This window comes from Danio aesculapii, chromosome 12 (genome assembly GCF_903798145.1).
Source record: "Danio aesculapii chromosome 12, fDanAes4.1, whole genome shotgun sequence".
Classification (NCBI taxonomy): domain Eukaryota; kingdom Metazoa; phylum Chordata; class Actinopteri; order Cypriniformes; family Danionidae; genus Danio; species Danio aesculapii.
Genome location: NC_079446.1, coordinates 8,256,229 through 8,273,092, shown reverse-complemented (window position 1 = coordinate 8,273,092; position 16,864 = coordinate 8,256,229). Strand labels below are relative to the sequence as shown.

At 34.2% G+C, this 16,864-nt stretch overlaps 1 protein-coding gene across 1 annotated transcript; it reads left to right on the top strand.

Annotated features, from left to right (window-relative positions):
* Nucleotides 1-176: 176 nt before the first annotated feature.
* ube2d1b (ubiquitin-conjugating enzyme E2D 1b) lies at nucleotides 177-15,518 on the top strand. The gene is made up of 7 exons (XM_056468953.1): nucleotides 177-364; nucleotides 6,459-6,522; nucleotides 6,613-6,644; nucleotides 10,008-10,085; nucleotides 10,661-10,766; nucleotides 10,854-10,947; nucleotides 15,006-15,518. The coding sequence occupies exons 1-7, from the start codon at nucleotides 341-343 to the stop codon at nucleotides 15,049-15,051; spliced, it is 444 nt and encodes a 147-aa protein (XP_056324928.1). The 5' UTR covers nucleotides 177-340; the 3' UTR covers nucleotides 15,052-15,518.
* The last annotated feature ends 1,346 nt before the right edge of the window (nucleotides 15,519-16,864 follow it).

The following is a 16,864-nucleotide window of genomic DNA, read 5'->3' as shown; positions in this document are numbered from 1 at the left end:
CATTCGTATGTATAAATATCTTTTTGAGCAAACTCACGACTTATGAAATGCTATCCAATAAGTGTTGTAACTTATTTTACTCGTTTGCGAATAAAATATACATTCTGGCAAAATCTGCAATGCTGCACTATCGTCGTCGACAGCCGCGGGACTTTTATTTTGCTTCTCGTAGCTCCGCACCGGAAGCGTGAGCTTGCTGAGCTACAGCTGTCTCTCTTTCTCGCCGCTCACATTCGCTTTTAACTCAGGGAAACACAGTATTGCTGAGCTGTTTCGTAGCAATAATATCGGACAGATACCAGAATCGGTAAATCTGGGGCGGTACACACAGTAAGGCAGCATGGCATTAAAGAGAATACAGAAGGTAAGACCTTTGTGTGTAAATGATCAACATTAGCCAAGTTTTTGTTGTCCTGCTAGCGGTGTGTACATCGAAAATCGGGGTCACAATCAGCGCTTATATAACTAACTAATAATATCCAATGTGGTTTTTATTTTACTTTGGTAGACCATATCAAGTAGATGAGGAACGAAATAACGCGTAAATTTAAAATGTCGACGGTACGAGTGAAATCTAGCATACGACGGCTAGCTAGCAGGGTATACTCGTTCATTTACGACGATTATTACCGTTTGTTTACCATCGTTAATAACAATTAACATAGTTTTGTTTATCATCAACACTTGTAAAAACAGGACTTGAAATGACACGTCAAGGTTGTCAGTCAACCATCGTAACGTGTTTGAGTGCTAACAACGAAATGGTCGTACATGTAAAACGAAACAATGGCGCAAATGAGGCGATTTGATTATAGGAAGATGCGTAGTTTATTAAGTAAAACTCACGTGAATCGAACTGAAAAGATGTGTTTTGTTATAATAGACCTGTTATGCGTTTTCTTCTTCCGTTTTCGAGAAGGCCCACATCCAAACAAAGACAGCTTCGGCTCCGGTTGAAGCCACAAGCAAACGACGCCAATCTTTGTGTGTATTCAGCCACTTTTGTCTGTGTGTGTGCTTTGTTAAGCTTCACAGCTGACATTTCGAGTGACTTTGGCCACAATTGATTCGGTGCCGTTTATGTGAATATGGCGCTATTGTGTTTTGTTGTGTTGCGCGTTTGGCACAAAGCAACACACAACCTGCTTCTCTGGAGTTCCAGCATGACGCCATCACTTTGTCATTCTGACAGTTTCTGTTTCGCAACAGCGTGATGTGTATCGCACTCCGGCAATGTTGTTAAACACCCTTTCAAGTCCCAAAGTCCTTGCCAGAAGGCACATAATCAAAATGGCTACGAAAATGCAAAATGAGTCCTGTTCCGAGGGATTCATATTTAGTTAATTTATTTGTTGACTTATAATTTAAAATCTATGATATTATCGTTATATTGATGCTCACATGAAATTCCGTTCACAAAAGTGCTAATATACTCATAAATCACATTAAACGAAAGTAGTCTAATCTGCTAGTAATCTGCTTTAGCCTAATGTTTCTATAACTTTCTAAAAACTAAAATATGACTATATGATTGAATAATGTCACCTGCACAATATACTGTTTCAGCATTGATAGCTCAATGTGATAATTCACAATAGTAACATCGCAGGATATGCAATGTTGAGTTTGTATTATAATTTATCATTTAAATGCTTTTTTTTTAGTCCCTGTAATTGTATAATGACTTTAAAAGCATTCAGGTTTAAGAGATTGTACCATGTGTGACCTTGACTAAGATTTATTTGATTTCATTTTTATTTTATCATTCAGTCACTGTACTTAAATACTGTTCGACTTGGTACATGATTAATTTATTTATTCATTTTCTTTTTGGCTTAGTCCCTTAATTAATTTGGGTCGCCACAGCGGAATGAACCGCCAACTTATCCAGCATATATTTTACGCAGCGAATGCCCTTCCAGCTGCAACCCATCACTGGGAAACATCCATACACACTTATTTACACACATACACTACGGATAATTTAGCATACCCAATTCACCAAAAGCACATGTCTTTGGACTCTGAAGGAAACCCAAGCCAACACAGGGAGAACATGCAAACTCCACACAGAAATGCCAACTGACCCAGTCGACGCTCGAACCAGTGACCTTCTTGCTGTGAGGCGATTATGCTACCCGCTGCGCCACCGTGACACCCTCGGGACATGATACAACACTTTATTTTAATTGCATCATTGTCTTGATTGTATTTATAGATTATGTGTGATAATACTCACAACACATGCAAATACAGAAATGCACTGCAAATAGCACAGACCAAAATTTTTATACATTGTTTATTTGATTTTATGGAGATGCACTCCCACTGCAGAATTCAGCCAACATTTAACATTTATAAATTCTTTCCAAATAGAGATATTAATTCATCTGGCGCAATTGTATTCATATCGCAATATATATCGCAAATTTAAAAAATTTAGCAGTGTTAGATTTTATCTATCATTGCGATATTATTTTATCAACATCGTACAGCCCTATTACGTATATAAAAATAAAACCACATACCGTTGAATAATATCTGTTAAATGACTCCTGTTCAGACAGATTCATTTTTAGTTCGTTTTATGTGTTGTGTTATAGTTTAAAACCTATATTATTATTCTTATATTGATTGTTTGGAAGATAACCCATTAAAATAAGACATGCAATAACAGTCAGTAAAATCTACTTTTGAAAAAAAAAAACTTCTGTTCAGACAGATTCATATTTACTTCGTTTTGTGTTGTGTTATAATTTAAAACCTTTATTATTATAAAGGTTTATTACCTTTACCAGAATAGATATACATATATAAAAAATATATATAAAATGAAACCACATTCTTATTCGGAACTATTGAATCATATCTGTGAAATGGCTCATTTTCAGACTAGCGATGCATAATATTGGATAATATCTAGCGAATTATTTTATTTTGCGATATATATGAATAGTTTCACCAGATAACTTGAACATCTCTATTTTGAAAGAATTTATCATTTTAGATCGGATGATTCTGCAGTGGGAGTGCATCTCCATAAAATCTAATAAACAATCTCTAAACTTTTTTGGGTCCCCCGACTAGTGTTGTCAAGATACTGGAATTCAGTACCAGTCGATACTGAATTTTTAAAAACGTCCATTTCCCGCTAAGATTTGAGCGATGTTGACCGCATTCTTAAACACCGCTGGTTTGCCATTGTGTTCACGTGCTCAACAGAAATGACTGTGATTGGACGTAAAGGTCATCAGTTCACTGAACTCACCGCTGTTTACTGAGTGTAAACACGGATACAGGGACACTGGAGCATTTTAAAGCCGCAAAGATCAGTCAGCTTACACAGCTCAACAGCGCTCAAATGTTAGGCGGGAAATTGACGTTTTTAAAGTTTCAGTATCGATTAGTACCAAATTTCAGTATCGTGCAACCCTACCCCCATCGTATTTTTGGTGTTTTTTGAGTATTTTCATGCATAGCAATCTCAAAATACAATCAAGAAAACAACACAATTGAAATTTTTTTTTTTATGGTTTTCCGAGTCTAACAGTATTCAAGTACAGTAACTGAATGATAAAAAAAATTGAATACAATTAATCATTGTTAGTCACAAATTGTACAATTTATTATACCTGAATACTTTTAAGGTCATTATACAATAACAGTCATCAAAAACACATGCAAATTATGAATTGTAAACCAGAATCAACATTGCGAATGCTTGCGATGTGATTGCGAATGATCACATTGTGATATTGATGCCGAAATGATATATTGTGCAGCCCTTGTTCAGACAGACTCATATTTAGTATGTTTTATGTGTTGTAATGTAATTTAAAATCTATATTATTAGTAATATTATATTGATTATTTGTAATGAACCCATTAAAACAGGACATGAAATAACAGTCAGTAAAATCTACTTAAAAAAAAACTTCTGTTCAGAAGGATTCATATTTGGTATGTTTTATGTGTTGTGTTATAGTTTAAAAGCCTATATTTGTATTATGTTAACTGTTTGGAAGATAACCCTTTAAAACATGACATGAAATAATAGTAAAATGTACTTGTGGATAAAAATAAACTCTTTTTGAACAGATAGGGAGAAACATATGTGTTTTATGTTTCATGTTTATATCATATTTGATACATCAGACATTTTAAGGTCTCTGTGATATGATATGAAAAGCTAACACTCAAGGGACAAAAAAAAACGTAATTCCAGGAACCACAAACTTTTTTTTACAAAAGCGATTATTATATTAATATATTCATAAATCACATAAAATTAAGATGTCTGCTCTTTCTAAAATTTCTAAACTTAAATATGACAATATGGTTGAAGTAATGTTTCGACAATGTGAAGGTGGATGAGACAAAAAAATACAATACAGTGATTAAGTGATGCACAAATAAACATTATTTACAGGAAATGAAATAAAAATCAACGCTTTTTGAACAGAAAATAGTATGTGTTGTTTCATGTTTATATCATATTTGATATATCAGACATTTTAAGCTCTTCATAAAATTATATAAAAGCTAACACTTAAGGGGCAACAAACTTATTATAAAAATAAACTTGTTATAGATCAAAGATTAGACATACCAGAAATTTTTGATGCCCACATAAAAATCTGTTTACCAAAATGTGATATTACATTAATATATTCAGAATGAAACTAAGATGTCTGCTGTTTCTATCATTTCTGAAAGTGAAATAATGTTTCAACAATGTAAAGCTGGATGTGACAAAAAATACAGTGATGGAGAGATGCACAAATAAGCTTTAATTATTAACCATTTAAAACAGCAAATGAAATGATAATCAGTAAAATTTAGAACAGTTATAGGGAAAAGTATGTGTGTTATGTTTCATGATTTTATCATATTTGATGCATCAGACATTTGAAGCTCTCCATAATATTATATAAAAAGCTAAAACTTGAGGGACAAAAAACAGGTTCTTATAGGTCAAAGATTAGACGTCCAAAATAAAATTGATGCCCACATGAAATTCAGTTTACAAAAGTGATATTATGTCAATACATTATTTTTTTAGGCATGGGCCGGTATAAGATTGTGACTGCATGATATCCTTGGATTTTTTTAAAAAATCACGGTATTTTGGTTACTGCTCGTTTGTACTTTTTTTAATGTCTGTGTAAAAACAACAACTTTTTCCCCCATTGAATACAATATATTTAATTTTAAGAAACGTTTCAAATATTTTGGAACAGTAGCTTTTGTTGTGGAGGGTCGTGTTTTGCTGGAGACAAGAAAAACAAGCTAAAAAAACCTGTAAATATACCATAGGAATGGTCTAAGAGAAAATTCTGGCGATTTTTAAAAACCTGACTTTTCCAAACTGCTGTAAACCTTGAGACCAGTTATCGTCCCATGCCTAATTATGTTCATGAATCACATTAGGTGAAACTGCTTTAGTCTGCTGTTTCTATAACTTTCTAAAATATGACAATATGATTGAAATAATGTTTAATCCTCATTCATCATCACTACAACAGATATATTTATGTTGAACTGAAACCGCATTCTTATTCTGAACATTTAAGAATGTGTGTTAAATAAGTAGCATACAAAACTCCAGTAGCATTTTAAACCGTTAAACCTTCATGCTGGAAAATGGGTCAAATCTAAGGGTTATGAAGGATACTACAACATTCAAAAAATGCTAAATTAAAAATAGGCTAGCATCTGTAATTAAATGACTCTTGTTCTAAATATGGCTAATAAATGTTGTTGTCTTGAATAAATTTTTATTACACTGAATGACATTTTAGTGGGTGTCCTCTTTAAATCATTATACAATGTATGGCAATCATTTTTTTTTTTTGTTAAGAGACTCATTCTAATGGAAAGCTGTGTAAGTACGTTTTTATCCAATACAGTCGTTGTGAGATGCACAGATAAGCATTCTGCAAAATTCCTCATTGTTTTTATTAAAAGAAAATGTATGGATAATCAAATGAGCCGAAATAAATAGTTTTCTTTCAGCAAGAAAGTGTTCATCTTAAATATGGATATGAATATACAAGTTACTGTTAAAAAGTGTTTAGTGTTGCACACACAGGAGGGGAAAAGTGTACAACCTAATTATTGTTGTTGTTTTTTTCACTAAAAAGGCTTTTTTTCTTGCTAAAAGCATATTTGAATTCTACAAAATGTATTATCTGGACTCTAGCTTAACAATATTGTTGCATTACTCAACAAAACATCAAGCTGATATATTTTTTTTCTTCTTTAAAATTACATTAAAAGAATCCAAGTTGTTGTTATATTAATATTATAGCTACTTTTATTATTAGTAGTAGTTAGTATATTTTTTCCACTCGTGCAACTTGACATTTTATTGTCTATCAATAAATACACTGAGGAATAATAATGTGGACTAAGCTGACTGTTACTTTAATCAAATTTTTTACTTCTTCTTTTTTTAGGAACTTCAAGACTTGCAGAGGGATCCTCCTGCTCAGTGCTCTGCTGGACCAGTTGGTGACGACTGTAAGTTTATTTTAATAATTAGTTTTTATCAACATTACTAGATCTGACACATTGGGCAAATTTGAGTAATTCTCTACTTTTTGTTTTTAGTGTTTCACTGGCAAGCAACAATAATGGGACCTGTAAGTATACTCGCCTCATTAGCCTTCAGCACTGTGCTTTACTCTTTAATACTTGTTTTGATGGTGATGAAGTGCATTCTTAATTGGCTGAGGAAATATCCAAAATGTTTTGAATGATCATTTTTGGCATTTAAAATTGCAGTGCCAAAAATGAACTTAGCAACGCACTACAAGTTCTTCTGAATTAAAGTAAACACAAATTTAAATTCAAATGTAACATTTACCTGTAATATGATTTTAGTAACGTTCTTATTCTCCTTTTAACCATTTTGTTATAGATTTGTTAAATATCTTTGTAGAAAATATGCATAGAATATGAAGAACAAATGGTTTAAATATGATTTTAGTAACATTCTTATCACCTTTTAACCATTTTGTCAAAGATTTTTAAAAATCTTTGTAGAAAAGATGCATAAAATATGAAGAACAAATAATTTTAATGTGATTTTAGTAACATTCTTATTATATTTTAACCATTTTGTTATAGATTTGGGAAATATCTTTGTAGAAAACATGTGGAATATGACGAAAAATGTACAATATCTTGAAAATTCCCTTTTATGTTCTGAAATAATACACTCAGGGTGTCTGCTGTGTCTTTAATTTCAATAACAATATTTAAGGTCTTAAAAAGTCTTACTCACTGAAATATTGAGTTTTAGGTCTTAAATAATTTTAAACCGGTCTTAATTTTCCATTGTTCATGTAAAGCTACCCAATCAGGCCAACACCTGTATACAGCCACCAACAATACATCTCAATAACACCTTTAACAAAAACTCTATTTACAACTCGATTTAAAAATATTGTTCCTCACAATAACATTTGTAAGTTCTCTGTGTACTCATAGACGATACGTGGTTTATTATTGTTTTTAAAGCTTGGTATGAGAAAAGTTTAAAAAAGGAAAAGAAATAGTGTAGGGTAAGGGGTTTGCTTGTTTTGATACATTAAGTAGTATTCAAGTAATTTTTTTTAGTGGTGCAAGTAAAAATCCTTATGGTTTACCCAAGTATAAGTCTAAAATTTAATTCATAATGCTCTTAAAAAGTCTTTAAATTCACTTGTGAAACCTGCAGAGCCCCTGTATACAAATAATAATAATAATAATAATAATAATAATGCAAAATGTTTCTTTGCCAAAATATGTAAATTTACTTTTAGGGGTCAACTCAAAAGTTAAGTCAAAAAAACACTGGTAGTAGGATGTTGTTGACAGTAAATACATATTTAATAAAAACAATGAAAATAACAGGACCTTTCAGTCAGTGAAACATTTGCATTCCACTGCACTACTTTTCCATTAGCTTTTCTGTGTAAACAAACATGCTCTTGACAGACATGTTTGACCATTGTGTGGGCGTCTCGTCTTTTGCAGCATATTGCTATGACATTGAAGCTTGTATTATCCATAACCTTTTTTTCCCCGCCTTTCTGTGAACAGTTACCATTGTCATCAACATGTCTAATTGTAGCATCTTCGATTATTTTTATTAAAAACTGCAGATTTAAATTAAATAAACTGTGGCTAAACATGACATTTTAGTTGACTGTTAAAATCGTAAAAATGCCTTGGTTATAAACTAGAATAACAATGTTAATACTAGGGTTGTCATCCTGGAATTCGTTACCAAACGATACTGAAATTTTAAAAACGTCCTTTTCCCGCTAACATTTGAATGCTGTTGAACATGTTCTTTAACAGCGCTGATTTGCCATTGTGTTCACGTTCTCAACAGAAATTACTGTGATTGGCCGTGAAGGTCATCAGTTCACTGAACTCACCACTGTTTACTGAGTGTAACCACAGATACAGGGACACTGGAGCGGTTTAAAGCTGCGATTCATCAGCGAATTGCTCGCATGTCAGCTTATAGGCAAACCAGTTGATCGGTGTGACTTTGAAGCGCTCCAGTGTGCCTTTATTTAGTGAGTTAAGTGAATTGACAACCTTCACGGCCAATCAGCGCTGTTTAGGAACTTGCTTAACAGCGCTCTTATGTTTGCAGGAATTGGATGTTTTAAAATTTCTGAATCGATTGGAATCGAATTGCAGTATCATGACAACCTTAGTAAAACTGCTCAAGCTACAAACCATTGTTTTCATAATCAGAATACTACTTTTTAATAATCTGATTACAAATACTACTTTGTAACACTTAAATAATACTTTTTGTCCACTTTAACAACTGGAAGTGGGTGAAAACAGATTCTCACATTTAAATTTAAAATATGGTAAACCATTTTTCACAGCACTAATTTAAGTTTACTGGGCAAAGATGAATCGCATCCGAAATAAAAATTTTCTACAAAATTTGTACAGCGGGGAGAATAAGTATTGAACACGTCATGTTTTTTCCTGGGAATAACATTTCTAAAGGACCTGTTGACATGGAATTGAACCAGATTTTGGTGAAAAACCCAAACAATACAAACATTAAAAAAATCTGGAAAATGAGTTATGAGTAATGACAATGAAATGACACAAATAGAAAGTGCTGAACTACTGGGATATATTTAATACTTTATATAAAAGGTTTTTTAAATGATGGCAGCTTAAAGACGCCTCTTATATGGAGAATGAAGTCACATGAGTTGCTCAGGTGTGTTTTTCACAGACTTCAACAGTGTAAAAATCTTGATGATTCTGTGGGTCTCATCCTATCAAATCTGGTATTTAATTTGTATTTTCTATTGGATTGGAGTCAGCTGATTGGGTGGGCCATTCTACAGCATTATTTTTTTTCTCTGAACGCATTTAAGAGTTTCCTTGGCTGTGTTTTGGATCATTGTCTTGCTGAAATGTCCACTCTGGTTTCATCTTCATCCTCCTGCTAATGAAGATGTTGGACTAAAGCAGCTGATATTCATTTACAATGAGGAAGGGCAGATGGTTGCTGAAGAACCTCTAAGAGATTTCAGCTGCTGTCTGGGCTTTCACTGACTTTCTACATCTCCCTTTCTTCATGTGTTCATTGCTTTTTACATTTTATTATGCATAGCTTCATGCTAACTAAGTTACTAATCAGACTGGTTTTCTTTGCATATTTGGATTTCTTTGGTTGCTACCAACATCCGGCGAAAATTTCAAGTCAACGACACCTTTAGAAATGCGTTTTCTGAGAAAAAATGTTGACTTGTTCAATACTTATTTCCCCCGCTGTATGTATTTATTATGTATATGTGATACATAATTTTGTTACATAGATATTAAAATGCATATGTAATTTATATCTAAATATAAATTAACATTTGAATTTTTGCCCAGCCCTAATATTTATTATTAAGTAACAACATATTTTGTCAGTCAATCTAACATGTTGTTTTTTTCTTAATTTGAGTGTCCTTTCCTTCAATTCTCAGAGTGACAGCCCATACCAAGGAGGAGTCTTCTTTCTCACAATTCACTTTCCAACAGACTATCCTTTCAAGCCACCAAAGGTAGTGATTTTACACTCCACTCCCATTTATATGTATGCCAGGGGTGTCCAAACTCGGTCCAGGAGAGTCAAGCTGCTGTCACACTGCGAAATTCTGTAGTACTGTGCTGCGAAAAGAGGCGGGATTAAACAAGATGATTAGACATTTAAAAAAGCAAGCAATTGGTCCATATTTTAAATTTCTGTCCAGAGAGGTCATGCTTTGATCCTCGATTGGTCTCACACAGTCAAGTGACGCGATTTCGCAGGTCAGAATTCACCAAGCTTTAACTTTGCAACTCGGTGAACTGCAAAACTTGACGCACGAACTTGCGTTTCCGGTCTGACGCATTCGCATGCGTTTAAATGGAAGTCTATGGGGAGAAAAGTCCAGTGTGACCGTGGCTTCAAGCTCCAACCCTAATCAACACCTGAACCAGTTAATCAAACTCTTACTAGATATACTAGAAACTTACTGGCAGGTGTGTTGGAGCTAAACCTAGCAGGACACTAGCCCTCCAGGACCGAGTTTGGACACCCCTAATGTATGACATCCCAAAACACTAATTTTGACACCATCGCAATTTGATTTAACAGGTAGCGTTTACAACAAAAATCTACCATCCCAACATTAACAGTAATGGAAGCATTTGCCTGGACATCCTGAGGTCGCAGTGGTCTCCAGCACTTACAGTTTCAAAAGGTACTTATTTACACTCATTATTGCTTATTAGTTGAATTAGTGAATTTGTAATTGTTAGTTTATTAGTAATTGTGTGATCTTTTCCAGTTCTTTTGTCCATATGTTCATTGCTTTGTGATCCGAATCCTGATGACCCCTTAGTCCCAGACATAGCACACATCTACAAATCAGACAAAGAAAAGTGAGTATACGGTATACATTTTGATCTTCATTGATAACACTTGCCCAACACCTTATTAGGTATGTTTTGCTAGTACTGGCTTAGAGATTTTTTGTAATCAGTTAGGCCTGACTTATTTGTGACATGATATGGCATAAGCTGCCTTGAAAAAATCCTCTGAGATTATGGTCCATGTTGACACGATGATGTAAATCTCCTGTTTCAGCACATCCCAATAGTCCTCTATCGCACAGGGATGCATTGAAATAAAAATTCTGGGCTGAAATGAAAATTCTGGATGGATTTTAACTAGGGCTGCACAATATATCATTTCAGCATAGATATCGCAATGTGATCATTCGCAATAGTTACATCGCAGCATATGCATGGTTGAGTCTGGATTATAGTTTATTATTTGCATGTGTTTTTGAGTCATGACGATTTTAAAAGTGTTCAGGCATAAGAAATTTTATAATTTGTAGCTTTAATAATGATGGTTTTTATTGAATTGTTTATTTGATGAAGACTACGCAGTATTTTTACATGTGATTATTCAATTACTGTACCTGAATACGGTTAAAATGCTTTTAATTTCATTTGTATCTTTTTGTCTATTATCTTTAACCATGATTGTAGTTTGTTTTTTATATTTTATGCATGATTCACTCCCCTACAGAATCATCCCAATCCCAATTATATTTATATCGCAAAAATGTTTTGTTTATTTTCGATTTTTCCAATATTGTGCAGCCCTAATTTGAACTGAAAAGGGAAAGCAAAAACCATGCTTTATAATAATTATTTATTATTTCATTTAATTACATAAATTAATTTTGTACGGCTTTTTAGGAATGCTTACAATACAATAAGGTTATATTAGTTAATGTTATTTAATGCATTTATTAACATGAACTAACAATGAACAATACATTTATTACAGTATTCGTCCATCTAATAGTTGTGCATGTTACTTCAAAGTGCATTAAAAGTGCTGTATGTAAGTTTTTGACTCTTCTAAAGCATAAAAAAATACCATAATATGTTTGCAGATGTTTAAGAAACATGCTAAGTGAACATTCTTGTTTATCTAAAAATTAACGCTGCAGTCAAGATATTCTGCTTTGTAAATGTGCGTTACGTGCCAGAATGCTGTCTTGGTTGTTTGTTTTTTCACCTGACCAATGCTAGATTACCCAATTATAATTCAGCACCCTGGGTTGCCTTGTTGGAAAACCACATATTTCATTCATTCAGTCAGGAAGGCTCTCAAAGCGCGCATCTGTGACCAAAATGCGACCTCCGGTGGACGGTAGCAGACTCCAAAATGAGATGCAGATTCAGAGTTCCACATGAGGTTATTAATTAGCAAATAATATAAATATTACGGACGTAAACATCAGGTGAGCATGTTGCATTGTAACCGCATGTCCTAACAAGGTTTATAATCCATTTAATACATAATAAACCTCTTTAACATTATTAAATGTAGATGCTGAATCTCTGATATATGTTGGCTTGCACAATCACAGTTCTAAAGTTCAATTTCAAATGGTGTATTTTATTTTCAAGATCTCAAATAAACTATCTGATGCTGCTTTCAGTAGTGTGGCAATAAATGTCATGTGAAATGCCATTCAAACTTACATTATCAGCATTTAACACTGAAAAAAGCACATGGGGTTTACCTCAGGTGATCAGCTTATCCTGTTGTTCACCTGTGAGAAATAGAAGCAGTTTGTAATATTTCAATTCGAGGTGTTGGATTGAGCAAAAACTTTTTAATATGGAAAATATTACTTCTATTGTGTGCCTTTTTGTTTTTTTAAGATTTATTTTTAGCCTTTTTGCCTTTATTAGATAGGACAGTATTGAGACAGGAAGCAATGTTGAAGAGAGAGGGGGGGTGGGGTAGGGAAATGTCCTCGAGCCGGGATTCAAACTCGGGATGCCCTGACGTGCTACTGCACCATATGTTGACTCGCTAACCACTAGGCTATTGCGCCGATGTGTGCTGTTGGTTTTATTTAGAACACGACTCAAATCAGCCTTTAGGCACGATAGTCTTGCTGTTGGTGTCGTCAATCTGGCAACCTGCGCTTGCGTTTGTTTTGATCCAGGAGTGCAATTGCTAGTTCAACCACTGCGTGTCAAACTTACATACTGCACCTTTAACTATTGTTAACAAGCATGAATTTGGATGTTAATAATGCATTAATAAATGTTGAACTATGATTATCGAAATATAGTTCGTTATTAGTTCATGTTAGCAAATACATGAACTAATGGCACCTTATTGTAAAATGTGATCGCTTTTTCAACTTTAAATTATGCACATTTTTTGGCCAGTTAAAATAACCACATTTTATTGACGGTAAACGTTTGTTGAAAAGTTGAGAACTGTAATTTTCGTAATAATCGTTGACATGACAGCGTAGTAGCACCACTGCAAGCAGCAGGAAGTGAATATACTACATAGAAATGTCCTGTCAATGCATTGTTTCAACATACTTAGATTTTCTGGTGAGCATGTGCAGTTTATGTATAGATAAGCAGGGTGCGAATTGCAGGGGGGTTTGGGGGGTTCTGATCCCCCCTAATTAACGTTTTATCCCCCCCTGAAGGACAACAAAACAAGATGTATGGGGGGTCTGCCCTTTAATAGTTGAGAAATATATTCCTCTAATCTGTATCTTAATATTAATTAATTAAAATAAAAAATGGCGACGCGGTGGCGCAGTAGGTAGCGCTGTCGCCTCACAAAATTTGGTACCAAGAAAATCTCCCCATCTCCATTACACCACCAGAAGCGTCATGCGTCAAGAGTCAATAATAGCCCCTTTCAAACAGTAATACCAACACAATCTCACGGCAATTCGTAACTTTTTGATTTAGTGGCTAATTCGTACGATCTAATTCATACAATTTAGTACGATTTGAAAAAAAAAAAAAAAAAAAGTACCATTCACACATTCCTTCCAAAATACAGATAAATTCTGACATCATCAAGAAAAAATGACCTTTAAACTGCTGCGCTTGTGTTTGTAAACATTTGACTACATTACAAACTCTGTGGATGGATGAGTATTGTGAAAAACGTCAATGAAAATATGGAGGAACACTTTCGCACTGCTTCATGTCCACACGCTTCAGAGTTTGAAGGTAAACAAACAGCGGTTTATCATAAGCATTTAATCGATAATTTTTTCCACAGTTGGCATTGAGGAAGAGCATATAAACATTATCTGACTAACAGCTAGCAGCTAAATGTGTCTGGAAAAATATTCAAAGGCTTTTATCTTCATAAACAGCGAGTCGACGTCTTACGTCAGCGCGTTCTAGACGTGAACGCGCTCTTTCCAGCAATCTTCCTTCTGCGTTCACACAGCGCAGCATTCTGGCAAATTACCGGTAATGTTACAACTTCTTTTTCCGGAAAATAGCCGGAACGAATTTACCGGTATTTTTAAAAAGGGCCTGTTCACACACACAGACCTTTCTGGAAAATTGCCGATAATTTTTCGGAAAGGTCTCTATGTGTGAAAGGGGCTATTGATACAAGGCAGGATGGATCTATGCTTCATGTCGCTTATGCCAAATTCTGACCCTTTATATATATATATATATATATATATATATATATATATATATATACACACGTTTAAAAGCATATTTTCATAATACATCTGCTTAGAATCACATAAATTACATGTTTATGGATTAAAAACAACCTTTTCAATGGGTTAAAGTGTGACCAGTTTAATAACAAATAAAATAAATATTTAATAATAATATTTTATAATACCTTGTTTATTGTTTATCGCTATTAAACAATTTTATCACATGAGTTTTAGATCACTTAGACGTTAGTGCGTTGGCATCTACAGTACTTTCATTATATTAATGAGTCTTCAATTTATTCATCAGAAATGTACCTTTTGAGTTCTGTAGAAGAGCATCAAACAGGTTTGAAGCATCATAATGGCGATCATAATTATGTAACATCGGAATGCCAGGTTAGACAAACAAGACTGATCAGGAACATATTAATTAATAACTTTATTCCTCTTTCTCTCTAACAGGTACAACAGACTAGCAAGAGAATGGACCCAGAAGTATGCAATGTGAAGACTTAATGGACATTTTTTTAAGTCACGAATCACTGTAAATTCTAGCATCTAAAAGTAAGATTAGGTTATATTATTAAACACATTGTACTGTTAACATTTACCATCTGAAATGACCAATAATAATAGCTGAACTAGTATTTTGAAGGGGACTGTGCACTGCACAAAATAAAAAAAGACATGATGCTTTTTATTGGTTTTGTGCATTTTGGTCATCCCCCGCAGTGGTGTTGGGCACTTTGTTTTCTTGTTTCATAAATCCTATTTAAGATTGGCATGATGTTATACAACTACAGTTACCCTACAAGTGGGCAATTAAGAAATTGAAAGCCGTTTTATTGTATCCTTCATTCAATTGATTACATTTTTTTTTCTTTTAGATATTTTTATTGTATAGTTATGAGCAACTATACTCGATCTATTTTTTTCTTTTTTTTTATTTTGCATTAAAATTTGTTTAAAAGTGTGCATCTGCGTCTGTGACTTTACTAATTTTCATCTAAAGTATTGCTTTTATTTGATGCTTAAAACACTTAAAACGATCTCTCGCAAGTCAACAGTTTCCTCAAAGAGCACTGGTCTATGAACTTTTCCTGCTTATCAATCTATTTCATAACTGTAACAAGAGGCAGTTCAATCATAACTTCATGTTAATACAGCCATCATAACATTATTGTAGAGACACTGCTCGCTGCAGAGCCATTTGAGCTCCAGCAAGGGGGAGCTTAAGCTCCTCCTCCTGTATAAGCTGTTTTAATGCGTACACCCACTCCACCCCTAACCCCAACCCCCAGTGACATCACTCGTAGAAGAAGTGCAAGGAAGGAGGAGCTGGAGCTCCCCCTTGCTGGAGCTCAGCTCTGCCCAAGTGGCTCTGCAGTGAGCACCACTTGTTATTATGGTGCTTGAGAAAGCCAACATACTGTTACTACAGTGACTTATTCTTCTTAGACTATTTTAAAAACGCATCTACTCCTAGACCGTTCGTTTTACAAACACCAAACCAACTCCAGACCTCCAAACTATCCTGAATTAAGTTGTATATCTTTTCCAACTGATCCGACTTACGGTTTTCTCAAAACTGTCCCGGAAAATTTGGAAAAGTCCCATTGACTTAACATTGGATCAGACTTTATGACCTCATAACTTTGTGCCAGACTGTCATACAGACTTAAGGCTGGGCTCATTTAACTCAGACTACCAATCTGATGACTTTTCAACTTACTAGCCACACCCTAGCGACTGTCTCATAGATCTCCATTATAAAAAGCTGCCATTGATTTTACATTGGACATACTGATAACATACCAATTCATGCTAACAACATACTGGAAACATACTAACAAACACACTAGCAACATGCTAATTTATACTGAATTCTTGCTAACATCATGCTAATTTATGCTATAAACATGCTTGCAACATGCTAATTCATACTTGAGCCATGCTAATTTGTTAAAAACTGCCTAGCAACTACTCGAAACACCTTAGCAACCACCTAGCAACACCTAAGTAACCACATAGCAACATCTTAACAACTACCTGGAACACCCTAGCAATCGCCTAGCAACACCTTAGCAATGCCTTAACAACCAGTCAAAGCACCTTAGCAACTGCCTAGCAATCTCTCAGAACACCCTAACAACTGCCTAGCAACACCTAAGAAACTACTCAACATCCTAGCAAACACTTAGCAACCACTCAGAACCGCCTATCAAGAAACATGCCAATCCATACAAGAAACATGCTAATTTATACAAAATTCATGCTAACATGCTAGTTTATACTAGAAACATGCTAGCAACATGCTAATT

Excerpts from the sequence above, each read along its gene's own strand:
- ube2d1b (XM_056468953.1), top strand. The coding sequence starts at position 341 with ATGGCATTAAAGAGAATACAGAAG. Across the intron at positions 365-6,458 it reads CATTAAAGAGAATACAGAAG|GAACTTCAAGACTTGCAGAG; the intron begins GTAAGACCTTTG and ends TTCTTTTTTTAG. Across the intron at positions 6,645-10,007 it reads AAGCAACAATAATGGGACCT|AGTGACAGCCCATACCAAGG; the intron begins GTAAGTATACTC and ends TTCAATTCTCAG.